The sequence below is a fragment of the Nelusetta ayraudi genome, unplaced genomic scaffold, assembly GCF_046127955.1.
Source record: "Nelusetta ayraudi isolate G7.1 ecotype Tasmania unplaced genomic scaffold, CSIRO-AGI_Nayr_v1 ptg000017l, whole genome shotgun sequence".
Classification (NCBI taxonomy): Eukaryota; Metazoa; Chordata; class Actinopteri; order Tetraodontiformes; family Monacanthidae; genus Nelusetta; species Nelusetta ayraudi.
In genome coordinates, this window is record NW_027466067.1 from 2,114,702 (window position 1) to 2,128,590 (window position 13,889).

Here is a 13,889-nt window from a genome sequence, read left to right on the forward strand (position 1 = left end):
AAATAGAAATAATTAAAAGAGAGAGGAAAACAAAAGAAGAGTCACACTGAATCCTGGATAAAGTGTTTGTGCCTATATTTTTATAGTGCTACTCAGCAAATTAAAAGGAGAAAAAACATTAATGAAGAAAAAAAGTTGTCACTGACAACTTGACAATCTCCGACCAAAAACACAATTCATAAAAAAAAAAAAAATTGAAAAAGTCGCTTACAACGTTTTATAAAACAGTGCAATGTTTGCTCTAAATCACTAGTGGGCACCCCAGCACCTGTTCCATACATGTACATACAACTGGCAAAAGTGAAGCAAGGTATTCTAATGTTGCAAGTGAACTGTAAACTGTCTCCACTGGTCGTAACTCGGAAACTACCTTGAAAATGTACCTTGTGTGTGTGGATAAATAGGAGCCGGATGTTGATTTGTCCAAGTTGACACTAATGAACCAGCGTCCAAAAAGTTTCACAACACAGGGAGGAGAAAGACAGTAAGTTCCTGTTGAACAGCATAATTTGCCCAATGTACGAGTGCTGACCTTTCACCAACAACTTGGAACACTCAATTTCGTATTTTTCTATACAAAATAAAAGATTTGTTTGCAGAGTTCATGATAGTGCAGTCCATTGACCTCAAGAGTGGAGATTTGGAGTAATATCTGAGTAATATCACACTTGAGTTGTCAACATTCCAGGGGTAAGATGGACAATTAGCATTGTTTGTTTCACACCAGAAAATAACACAATGAAAGTTGAACAGTGCTTTATTTTAAGTATTGATATGTTGGTCTGACAACACACTGGATAGGCATTTGGGGTTACAAAAGTTCACAGTTGGAGATGATGACAATTTAGTAAGAATCTCACAATTTACTGGGAAAAAAGAATGTTTATAAATTTAGAACGCAGGTTTGACACCGATGGTGCACGAGCCCTTGATGTCTCTGAAACTGGAGCTGTCAAAATCCACCAGCAGCGTCTTCTCACCATCCTTGTAGGGAACAAGGGGGAATTTGACGATGACACGCTTGTTCAGCTCCAGATCAGGAAGTCTTTGTGGGAAACACACAAACACACAAGCACAGCAAAGGCATGAAGGACAGGAAACATGACAAAGAAAAGAAAAAGAGACTTTGTAGTAAAAGCTTTTTTTTTATGCATCACACACTTTATCTGACATGTTTTTACATTTTTAAGGATTTTATAGAACACACACACACACACACACACACACATTCACTCTGCCCCCACACACACACTCACTGGATCTCGTACTCCTCCCTCAGCAGGCCACTGCCGGAGAAGGCCATAGTGCAGTTGGTCAGCCTCAGGTTGATGGGGTTGGTAAAGGTGACCTCGGCCAGACACTCCCTACCCACTCTGACAGTATCAGTCATCTGCAAAACACACCCACATAAACACACACAAGACTATTTCAACTTCTCTCAGTCAAGCATTCAAACAAGCTGGGACAACAACTGATGGTAACAACAGTCACACCAATTAAAGTGCAAGAACGTTGTGCAACAAAATAAACAAAACAATAGAAAAGTGCCACAACTGCAAAAATAGTTCTAAACAAATCGGTTCTGACACCATCATCTGCTGCACACCTGAGAAAACATCTGATCAGGTCTCAGTGGGAACAGAACACGCTGAGTTCAAGGAAGTTGTGTGACAGTGTAACACATTAGGACTGTGCTTCCTGTTTGTCACAGTCTGCTGCTTTTGAGCACCTTTTGAAACCCGATAAAATTTCTTCTTTCAAACAAGCAAAACGTTGTTTTTTTTTTGCTTATTTTTGTTGAAATACTGACAGTGACAGAGATGGGGGGGTCAACCAGCACCACGTCGTCCTCAGCCAGGTACGGCTGGTCAGGATCCAGTTTGTTGGTGACCACAGCAGACACCTTCAGGCTCTCGCAGTCCAGCATAGGTTTGGTGTAGAGCAGGAAGGGGATCAGGATTGGCACGGACAGGTCTTCAGGATGCAGCAAATGTTGACTTATTTTATTTTTTTTTAGTGGTTGTTAAATCTTAAGTCATTTTCTCGTTTCTAGTTATTTCTGCCTGCGGTTACCTTTGCTCGGCTGCAGCGTCGCCTCCGTCACCTCATTCTTGATGTTGGCACCCGGCATGCCGTTGTGCCTCATGGCCTGGACACTGGTGGCGACAGACAGCGGCATGTCCACCTTGCTTTTGTTGTGCACCACCAGCTTAAGCTTCACGTCCTTCCCGTTCTCCGGTTTGGCCTCCTGAATTCAGGATTTTATCGTTGGAAAGTTACACAGTTTGACCTCCTTACGGAAACAATTCAGACCCTCTTCATCCCCTTCTTAGGGATGGTTCTGGGTCTAATGCCAAATAAGTCCAAAACCTTAGTGTGTGTTTTTTCTATATTCCACAAAACTACATTAAAAGCAACACCATATAGTGTGTTTTTATTTGAATACAAAATGACGACAGACAAAATGGCAATTTGGCTCAGAGTTCATGAGAGAGTGTGACATACCTCTTGGAATCGCAGAGACAGTTTGGGGCGAGGTGGGATGTCAGTGTTGTCCTCAGTGCTGATATTGTTGGGGTTCTCCTCTATCCTGGCATTGCCAGTGTCCTCCTCTTTTTCTTCTTGCTCTTCCTCTTCCTCCTCCTCATCGTCCTTGGAGTAGTCTCGGGTGGTGGCGTAGCAAAACACGTCCCTCTCCTTTTTGCTTCCTGCAAGAATGGTGTGATTACACAGTCCTGGTGGTGCGGTGGGGCTTTGTGTGTCTCAGCAGGTCAACTCACCCTCTCCATGTTTGTAAGTGTCAGTGATGTCCAGCCTCTTTTTGGAGCCGACCTCCTTGGTGGAGATGTTCCTTCCCACTAGCTCGATGTCGGACCAGAACTTCATGTGCGAACCGTCGGCCTTGACCTGACACGGACCGGGAGATCACATCAGGCAAGCAGCTTTGTAACACTTGGTGACCATTCTGATCTTTGTGGCCAAAGATCATGAGGAACATCTGGGCTCACTAACCAGCCAGTCAATGCAGTCGGCGTTGACCTCGGCAAAGACAAATGGGACGTCGTAGTTCAGGTGTGTCTCTCCATTAAAGATGGCTTTGACTGGTGCGGGTCCACAGCAGTAAACACCTGCAGGAGAGAGAGACAGAGACAGAGAGAGAGAGAGTCACCCATTGAAACAATCTGAAAGTTTGGATGCATCATCTCTTCATCACCATTGTCTTCACTAAGCTCAGCTCTAAAAATGTTTCAGTAAATAAAAAAATTGCTAACAACTAAGGGTGTCAAAGTTAACCATGAGATTAATCGGATACGTTTTTTTTATCGACTGACAGCTCTACTAACAACATATTTCTCGTCGAACATTCTCGCATTCTCTGCTGTGGAAACAGAAAGCGGTCACGCTGCGCAACCACAGAATCGGATAAGGTTTTACCGTCGCTCATCTCCTGTGGTGTCGGGTCCAGAACTTGCCAGCCGTCAAACTTGCCGTCACCGGACAGGTCCGGCCTCTTCATCCATGCCTCACACCACACGTGGTAGTTCCTAAAACACATGCGCTTTCATTCCATCATGCAACTTTTTTCGTGAGCTATTTCTGGTCGTTGTCTCGGGTCAAGATTAAAGGTTTGTGTGCGCAGCATTGGGCCCTCCACAGAGCGAGTTACTTTACGAACAGCTGTCTATTTCAGTGCTACACTCGCTAGTTGCAGTCTAGGTCAGCGGCGAAGTCGAGGTTGCTGACATTGTCACAGAATCAGAACAGAAGGCGAGATCTGATGACCACACAGCAATTGCAGAGGATTTCCATTTGGTCACAAATATTTGGAGATTGATACTGGGTTTATTGAAAGTTTGAGTTTCGACTTAGTCTTTACGGCTGTGGATAGCGTGATACAACATGCACGACTGTGTTGGCAGCACATCACAGAGGAAACTGGTTTATCTGGTTCAGAAAAAGGTCTCTTGATGTCTCGCTTGCAGTGTGCACGATGCAAATCACACGTAGCTCTACCCGACAATGTGTTCAATGATACCAACTGCTCAATGTTCATTCTCTATATGTTCTGTGACCAAAATGCTTTCTGTAAAGGCACACCGAAAGCTAAACTTCAGTCAGTACTTTTGGAAAGTGGGTGGGTGCGACTTTGCTTTTGGATTTCATCCATGATCTTACTGAGGAATTACATTTGCTTAAATTCTTTGGCACATCTGACCTTGTTGTTCTTCCTTGGTAACTCTTGCGAAATATCTTATCATGTATGAACATCTTTCTTTTCTAAAAGGTCAGTCACTGGAAGGATCACAGTCGTCATTGAGTCATTCACCCAGGAGGTGGTTTTAATTTTTCCTTTGTACAGAGGATCTTGATATTTCCCATTAAAATTCTAAATCTTTCACGGAATAGGAAGGACTGACATGCTACATGCATGTAACATGGAAGGAGATTTTTGTTGCTGGGGTGGAGGTGGTGCATTCCTTCCCCATTTACTGTCAAAAAAATGGAACTTTGAATGTTAATCATTCTCTCACCAGATGCTGTCAGGGCTGTCTTTTTCTCTGACTCCATAGTCAGCGTGATAGGTGTCGATGACTAGGTTCTTGTTGGTGTCATGGGCTGATTTGTAGTTGGTGACTACACGGCAGGGGATGCCCAGGAAACGCATCACTGGAGACAAACACAAAGACGACACTTGATTACGAGATAAAAGCACCCAAACATTTCCTATGAACTTAGTGATAAACTTAAGTTAAAGTTAAGGTAAAGTATCAGATGATGATCCCAGGGCACCTTTTTGAGGTTCCCAGCTAGAATTTTCACTAATTCAGCTTTCAAAGCATGAACATGAAAGTTTCAGCCTGTGAGATACTGACCAGTATATGGTCAGAATTAAGGTTCCAGTATATGGTCAGAATCTGTGGTATTTGTCCGCTCACCTGTGCACATCACTCCGGCGAACACCCAGCACTGGCCGTACTTGACTGGGCGGCTGTCTTGATGGAGCCACTTCAGTAGGATATCGTGGCTGCCGCTCCAATGTGAGGGTGACTTCCCTCCCCAGTAGGGGGGCACCCAGCGACCCTTCAGGATGCCACGGTCGTCTTGGCTGTTAATCTGGAAAAAGATCAATACTTCCTCCTCACATCTTTGTTGGCACATTCAGCACATGATATGAGTATTTGAATCGTATGAGTTGACTAAAAATGTAAGCACTTGACTTGATTGGCTGGAGTTGGGAAAAATATATAAACATAATATCTGCTAATGTTGCATGTCATTTTGTTTCAAAGCACTCAGAACAAGTTCTGTAAGTCTAAAGAGGACTGGGTTAGTTGTACCATGGCACTGATCACTCGGCTAACGTAGGTAGCATCCGAGCGCGCGGCAACATCAGCAGCTGGGTCTTCTGTGTGTTTATGGTTAAGGTCCAGGATCTTCATGCAAATTGTCAGCATGTGGTCCTCAAACTGAAAACAGACATCACCAAAAAGAAATTGATTAATTCCAAGATGTCTAAGTTTCTTATCATTAAAAGAGAATAATTTGCATAAAAGAGAAAAAGATCATGCCAGGGTTGATCTTTTGGATTTTTAATGTTACATGTCAGGTTGAGCTAAAACTTAGAGATAGCCTTTAGCAAATGGAGTGTCTTGTCTGAGGATGGCTGTGCAAGTGTGTGTGTGTGTGTGTGTGTGTGTGTGTGTGTGTGTGTGTGTTCACCTGTCCAAAGTCCCATTGCAATGAGGTGATATAGTTCTTACTTCCTCTGAAGATAGTTCCATCTTCTTTCATGACGTACTCCTGTCTCTCCTTCTCATCAAACAGATACACAGAGTCACCTGCAGTACAGGGACAGTGAGTTAATGTATTTGGATGTATTTGGCCAAAAGGGAGATGAGGTTGGAGTGAGTAAATAGAGAAAATATCTCGACCTGGCTGATTGCAAAATGGTTGGATGGTGGAGTTTTCACTATTCGATCCTGAACATCACAGGACCTTGCCAAATCACATTTCCATTCTTTACTTCTGGTGTAAGTTTAACAGCCAGACATCCTCAGTTTCACCTCTCATTTGTAGGCTTCAATCCCGACTAACAAGCAGGTAACTAGGAATCTTTATTGATATCCAAAGAGCAACCACGTTGCTTGATAAGGGAGGATCTTGTCAATCCCTGGGTTTCTACCATTGCCTTCATCAAGTGGGTTTGGTTGGGTTAAAGAGACCTGTGAGGGACATCTGAGCCATACTTACCGGTACACCAGGGGTTAAAGAGCAACACCAATGTTGCCAGAAATGCCTTCTTGGATTTGTGTTCCACGGTCAAAGAGTACTCCCCGATGGGTGCATCAGCTGGCGGGGTGATGACAAGGTTTAGGATGCCTTGTTGAAGCATGGAACTCGGATCAAGAGTGACCATCCACACAGCCTTCGCTGCTGGTGAACGCTTCACTCTGCCGGGAATACCAAAGTGCGAAAGTGTCCCAGCTTCCTCCGTTGGCTTGCTTCCTACAAGAACCAGGGCAATTGTTATTTAGACATACATTTGCCAAACAACCTTTAAGCTACTGTCACCGGTAAAGCCAAAGATAATTGTATTTCATTACTACAATGATCCCTCATAGGGTTCTGACAAGATTCAGCACCTGAGCTTACATGTCAGCATACAGTCAGTCATATCTACATTTTTGCTTTTCTTTGCTTTACAGAATTGACCCATGCCATAGCATAGTACGATAAAGGCCCTGGTCGCCATTTGGTGGAGGAACCTGAAACACCTCAGGTAGGTCCTAATCCAAGTGGTGATGGTACATGCCTACTGTGTAGCGGACCCTGCAGTCAGTTCAGTTTTGTCAAACAGACTTGATCATAGTTCCATTTAAGTAGATGTGTTGTCTGTTAAAGCAGTTGTGTCATGTTAGATTTGCCGGTAGTATTTTATCAGTTAGGGCTTTAGCTCAATGCAGCCAGATTTTGTTTGTTGTTGTATGGGCTGAGAGGTACTGAACAAAATTTTGTTGTGCAATGTACAATGGCAATAAAATCTTCTAAATTAATCTAATTTGCAAAAGGAACTGTTTCAAATAACACATGGTTTATCCAGCACCAACCTGTCTGTGCACTCATGTTCAGTGGGTCACGGTTGGGGTCAAACGGTTGTGCCAGTTGAATGGTGAGGTTGAAGGACTGGCCTCTTCTCAGGACGAGCTGATCCACGGAAATCTCACTGGTGTGGTGTTCGCCATTGTTGGTTTCAAACTGGAGGTCCACTTTCACCAAGACTGGGGAACGAACAGATATGAATCAATCTTTTCCTAGGAGATCTAAGGACGGACATTATGTCTACAAAGAATGGCACAACCATCAGCCAGTACAGTGTCAGAGCTGATGGGGAAATGATGGTTTAGATTCTGTGTCATTTTTCAAGAACCTAAGTTATCCAACCTTTCATGGCTAAAAAAAAAAAAAAAATACAGTGAAAAAAATTACAAGACAAAGGTCAGAAATGCCAGTTTAAGTGTTACATTTTCACTACACATTCCATGCGCAATCCATTACCATATGTGTAGTGCCACATCTGGATCTAATGTTGTTCTCCAGGACAATTGGAATTTATTGCAGCACTGCCTTCCTTCAAACGTGAACCACGTTTGAAGGAACTAAAGGTGGTACCTGATTGGCTGTGATGCTACTCTCTCTGCAACTATCTCCTACTTAAAATCTTAAAGCCGTAAAACACCCGCTCTAGGAAGAACACTTTCACCCACGAATCACAGTTGGGAGTCCACTCCGAAGCTTTCTCAGATGACCTGGTTCCAGGCAGGGACTAGTACCACTGGCGGCCAGCGCTAGTTTTACGACCGTTATCTCTCTGCAGAACATTCCAAGGACCATCCTCAACACAGATGTTCCTGAACATCTCAATATCAGACAATGTTAAAAACTCTATTTTCCCTTTTACAGAGACATATGGAAGTCACATTTCTGTGACCACCATCAAAAATAAAGCATTAATGGACTTAATTGACTCTAACCTCAAGATTAACGGATTTAGGATTTCTTCCTAAAGGAAGCCTGGAGACTTTCAAACTTCAGATGGAGCAAGAGTGTCCCCTAAGGGGGGGTTACGAAAGTGATTCCTAAGTGATCTATTAAAAGTTGAATAAACGTTGCACGTCGGTTTTCCTCATATCAATGTTACATGCTTTGCCATAATCCCTATCATTACCACCACCAGTTTTCCACGTTACACTTTATCGACTGTTACCTCAATCCATACATACACCTTTTAAATATTGACAACAGATACATATGTGTACTTATATATATATATATATATATATACATATATATATATATATATATATATATAAATATATTTGTATACGTGCCCATATAAGTGCTTGAATGTTTAATCTATTCAATCTTTCAGTTATCTTTTAAATATAAATAAAGTTCTCCTACTTCTGTATGCTTGCTTAGATAGGTTGATATAAATATATGTTGAAGGTTTAATGTGCTTTGAACGCTGTATCTTCCTCAACTGTTGCCTAACTTTCGCGAGGTACCCACCATACAAAGGATCACACTAATTTTATTCCTCCATGTTGTTCTTCTGTTTCATTTTTGGTTGTTGTTTCATTTCTTTATCAGCAACGAACCCAACACCACATTCATATTCATCAGATGCATACAGTGTAAGACGACCCATCCGGTTTTAGTGTTGGAACAGCCTTTTCATTGGTTCTTGGAGTTGAAAAGACCACCCTCTTCTCCAAGTTTATACCAGTGAATTCAGTTCCTTTGTGCAGAGTTAGTGTTTTAGTTTTCCTGAGTTTTGTCTAGTCTTTCTTAGTGTCGTCTTGTCTAGTGTTTTTGTCTTCGTCATTTTCCTTTATTCTATTTTTTTTGTCAACTTAAATTTTCCTCATTTCTGGCAAAAGGCCAAACTTAAGATAGTAGCAGAAACAACTCAGCCTCGTCCAGTGACCATTATTTTTCATTTTAACTTTTGCCCAATCTCAACTGGCACATCCTCAGCCCCGAGATTGTGATTTTTGCAACTTTTCTTTTTGGACCAGCCAAGAAGGTTTTCCTTCCAAGTAACCATGTAATTTGTTTGATCGCCGAAATTACAACTGGTTACGAAGAAAGACTCTACTCTGATGCCAAAACGCCAGTGAAGCCACCCGCAGGACAGAGCAGAACGGGCAGTTCCACCTCGACGGTCGGTGTTGCTAATCCAAGCTCCCTGCGCGGTACCGGACCTGAACGATACAGTACAAACTCCCAGGACCACCTTGGAAGAAGCTCATCCAACGTCAGCCCTGATCACTTGCTCACTGTCTCAAAGAGTCTGGTTGTCACATCAGTGTAACCAATAACTGCCAAATTATTTTTGCTAGACTTAGCCACAACAAGTCTAGTAGACAAACAAAACTCTTTTATATTTCTTCTTTTATTTTGCAGACGCAGTTCGTTGCTGATTGTGTCTTTATGATCACATTCATGTCATGCTGTTCTGTGTGAACCATCTACTGTTACATAAATAAATGCACATTAAGCCTGATGTCATTGTTTGACTGACTTATTAAAGTGTGGTTCAAATCCCTGCGTATCGTCAAGAACTCCCCATCAAGGAGAAGGTATTGAGACTGATTCTGGCGTTTCCTGCTGACGTCAACAACCAAAAAACAATCAAATCATATTAATTATAAAAATTAAAATCATTCATTTCTTCTTGATGTCCAGTTTCCATTCCTTCATGAGTTTGGTCGATTAAATTAATTAATCAACCTTCCTCCACTACATTTGTCTTTTAAAGAGCCTTATACATACACAACAAATACTGTTGTATGGTTTTAATAACCTGTAAACAAAAGTCCATCCAATTCCAACATCAGAATATCCCCAGATTTATACTCCTTATTCTAATGGATGGCAGAAAACACAAAACAAAATCCAAAAATGATCCGTGGCATCTTATTACATGTTGTCATATAAACAGTGTCTGACTTGTTATCTGACAGTTACTGTGGAGCTTAAAGTGGATTAGGATGTAAGCATTAAAAGTTACATAATTAAAATTGAGTCTTGTGCCAAAGAATAGCTCACTTTGTTCTGGAGTAATACCGCATTCAGCCCAACCTCATTATTCATTCTGACAAATGTCTTAGTGGGTTGTAAGTATAAAGGGCATTGTGGATGGGTTAGGAGTGACTTGTGTGACTGTTTCTCCATCCGTGCCAGTAGGAGCCGGAACAAGCCACTGAACTCTGGTAGTTCCCAAGTACAAAAAAGATGAAAATGACAGTGACTATCTTCTTTTTCTGCTCAATTACCTCGATTTTTGTGATTTGGTTATTGCATGTACGTTTACAATAGGGCAAGGACATTATTGCATTAATTCAATAATTAACGCACCAAAAAAAATGACGGTGTTAAAGAAAAAATGACGGTGTTAAAATAAAATATTGCATTTTATTTTATACTCAAGACAACACAGAAAGTTTGCACAACTTCCCAGCAATACAGATCATAGCAATGCACTGAGTGATGTCAGAGAAGCAGAAGGGAGAGTAGCAGTAGTTTGGCTAACAAGTTACCTGTGCTAACAAAAAACGTGATGGATGACGATAGTGCTGTCTTGTTAAGCTCAGTGGATGGGAAATTTACATTAAAAAAAAAAAACATTGGTTCCGTTTGCACAGGGCGTTGTTCTGAGCAAACGGTGCCACAACGAGTTTGCATTCCACCGCAGTTATTCAAGCATCCAGTATCATCTAAATGCGAACCATGGAGAACCCAGTACGAGCACTGGAGCTAACAAAGTTGCAGGGTTGCCAACTAGATGTCGCAAAATTATTCATTTTCTCTGCTTAAGTAAAAGTACAGATGCTTGTTTAAAAATACATATATATATTTAAAAAAAATCTCTGGTAAAACTCATACTCATAGAACAGGTTCAGAAAAGTTTTTAAGTCAAATATTTTTTTGGCCATTAATGAAACAATACATTTGCTGATAATTTACAAAAAAATAAAATAAAAGTTTTGACAGAATACTATAGCATGGGCATCTGGATCATTTTTTTAACAGCTTTGGTACTCTAAATAGTACAGGTTTGCTCTTTTTCAACTGCAGCACAACCAAACTGTAATCCATCATAGTTATGACCAATGAACCATAATTGGATGTTTACCATTTTAATAACAATATTCAATTTGATAGTCTATATTTATTTTATTTTTTTTGTACTGATAATGTACTGAATGGTGACCCCAAAGCCGAGGCACTCTCGAATAATCTCCCTCTAAGATATGATCCGGGTTTTATATTGAAATACACACCTACACAGTTCAAATAGCTCTACTTAAAGCAACTACAAGTTTATGATAGCTGGATTTCTTTTAACATGAATTATTTTAGATACTCGACGACACAATAACACAGTGGTTAGCGCTGCCGCCTCACAGCAAGAAGGTTGTGGGCTTGGGACCTTTCTGTGTGGGGTTTGCATGGATGGATGGATTTTAAATACTTTAAATCACAAAAGTAAGAATAGTGTTTTTTCAACATAAGAAAGTGGAAACACAGATATTTGTGTACATATTTAGGGAGTAAAAGTAAAAGGTCGAATGAAAGAATTACTCATGTAAAGAACAGATACCTGAAGTACTTCCCACCTCTGTTGCCAACTCAAATATTGATATGCAATTAAAGATTACAAATTACGATTAAGTAATTACAAAGCCCATAATTCATTGTATTTTTTTTTTTTTTTAAATCAAGTCCTACCACTATTTAAAATTTGTATGTATCACCAGTGTTTGGATGTTTTTAATGGTTTGCCATGCAGAGCTGTCTCCGTTGCATCATGTCACTCTCAAAGACAGACTTTGAGAGTCAATACTCAGCACCAAACGATACCTATTTTGTTACTTTTTTTTTTTTTTTTTTTTAAGTTGAAAGAATAAGTGAAAACAAGTCAAAACTTCTTCATTTCAACAGTTCTTTATTAAGAACAGAACGTGCCTTGTCTAATCCCCTCCCCTTCCAAACAGGCAGAACAGCACAGGTGCACTTTTTTTCTTCTTTCTTTTTTTTTTTTTATTACACATTCTTAATGATTGTTCTGTTTTGGGTTATGGAAAATTAACTGTACATTACCCCAGCCATCCACCTGACACCTTGGCCAAAGTGGTTTGCCTGTCCCGTTACGGTGACCTAGAAATGGAAGCAGGAGACATAGTGTTGAAAAGTATGAATTAAGATAACCCTAGTTTGTAATAATGAACAACACAAGAGCTGGTGAAAATGTATTACAACATTGATAGTTATGTTTAGCTCATCTTTCTAAACGGGGCTCCTAGCAAGCTAAGCTAAAGGTAAACTATCCCAGCCAGTAGCTTAGCTTGTTAGGCTTAGGAGCATAACTACAGTAGCCCCGTTTGGAATGAACTAGCCAATGCTGGTAAGTGGTAACTATCTAACAAAGAGAATGCTCACGTTAACAAATTAAATAATGTTAGTTACCTGACGATGTTGAAGCCGACGCTTCACTCGATGTGAAAACACTTGCAGAGTTGTCCTCAGTTGAAGACTGAGAGGAGGCGGGGTTCATCCTCAAACTATCAAACAATTCACAGTCTTCTGCGTTTAAATATATATTGTGTTTGATGAGGTACTTCCTATAATTCGAAGTGTTTCCTTTGGGAGCTCTCTTCATGCTGTCGCAGGTTGCAACGAGCGCTGTCTCGGTCTATGGTGGTGAAATATAACCAAACTTTGGAACGCTTACGGCTGGCCATGCTGTGTCTGTGTGTGTGTGTGTGTGTGTGTGTGTGTGTTTTCTTGGCCATCGGCTCGGTACAGTGTGATGGGGCGTTCAAGAGCTCCCCGTAATTTACGCATGCTCTGTGAATGTGCGTTCAAAGGTATCGAAACGTGGTACCGTTCGTTTTCAAGTGAATCGATACTGGTTAGTACCGACCTGGTTCAGTCGATACCCCAAAAAATACCGATTTCGGTACTCAAGCTTAGTACTCACCAGACTCCGCAAACTCTTCTGTCATCCTGCCAAATGGTTTTCGTCTTGTCTTCCAATAGTGAAGGGCGATGCACACTGGCAGGCAGTCAATGACACACTAACCTGTGGTGATACGTGGCTGACTTTACTGGTTGGCCAAGCCTCAACTTGTCTGTATAAAGTTGCTGTGCAACAGGTGCCTCTTTAACTGGCTGCTCAGTATCCGCCTTTGTTGCTGTCATTGTGGCGTCTTCGCGCTGCCTGTTCTCTAGTACTGCATATTAAACATGAAGTGGATATACACTGTAGTTGTTTGTTTGTTTGTTTTTCTGTCAGCAGTTCTTGACAGTCAACATGAACTGTTCAGACTCCGAGAGTCGCTATGACCCATATCTTTAAAAAAAAAAAGTAATAATAATAATAATAATAATAATAATAATAATAATAATAATAATAATAATAATTTATAAATAATAATAATAATAATAATAATAATAATAATAATAATAATAATAATAATAATTTAAAAGTTTATATTTATGAATACATGTACCCTGCCTTCGCCCTAAAACAGCTGGGATAGGCTGCAGCAGACCCGCGTGACCCTGAATAGGAATAAGTTGGTATAGAAGATGAATGAATGAATGACTTTTAATATTTTTTTTAAATAATGTTGGTTGCAGAGGGAGGTGAAACATGAAACATCACAAACATGGGCTCAACCACAAAGTCACTGAATGGCACCGAGGAACTGTCAGCGAGCAACAAATGGGACATGATATTATTGTGTGTAATAACGAACACAACAATCACATAACAATCCAAAGAATTCATTCACTTTTTCAATCAAATTAATCTTTAT

The 13,889-nt window shown here is 40.7% G+C and overlaps 1 protein-coding gene across 1 annotated transcript; it reads right to left on the reverse strand.

The window, feature by feature from the left end:
• Positions 1-223: 223 nt before the first annotated feature.
• LOC142887198 (protein-glutamine gamma-glutamyltransferase 2-like) lies at positions 224-13,214 on the reverse strand. Its single transcript, XM_076024663.1, has 15 exons — positions 13,049-13,214; positions 7,110-7,280; positions 6,253-6,507; positions 5,722-5,840; positions 5,340-5,468; positions 4,938-5,115; positions 4,533-4,668; positions 3,436-3,545; positions 3,013-3,128; positions 2,781-2,907; positions 2,506-2,708; positions 2,074-2,248; positions 1,811-1,974; positions 1,257-1,390; positions 224-1,045 (listed from the first exon to the last, which is right to left on the reverse strand). Exons 1-15 carry the CDS (start codon positions 13,071-13,073, stop codon positions 892-894), a joined length of 2,196 nt encoding a protein of 731 aa, XP_075880778.1. The 5' UTR covers positions 13,074-13,214; the 3' UTR covers positions 224-891.
• Between the last annotated feature and the right edge of the window lie 675 nt (positions 13,215-13,889).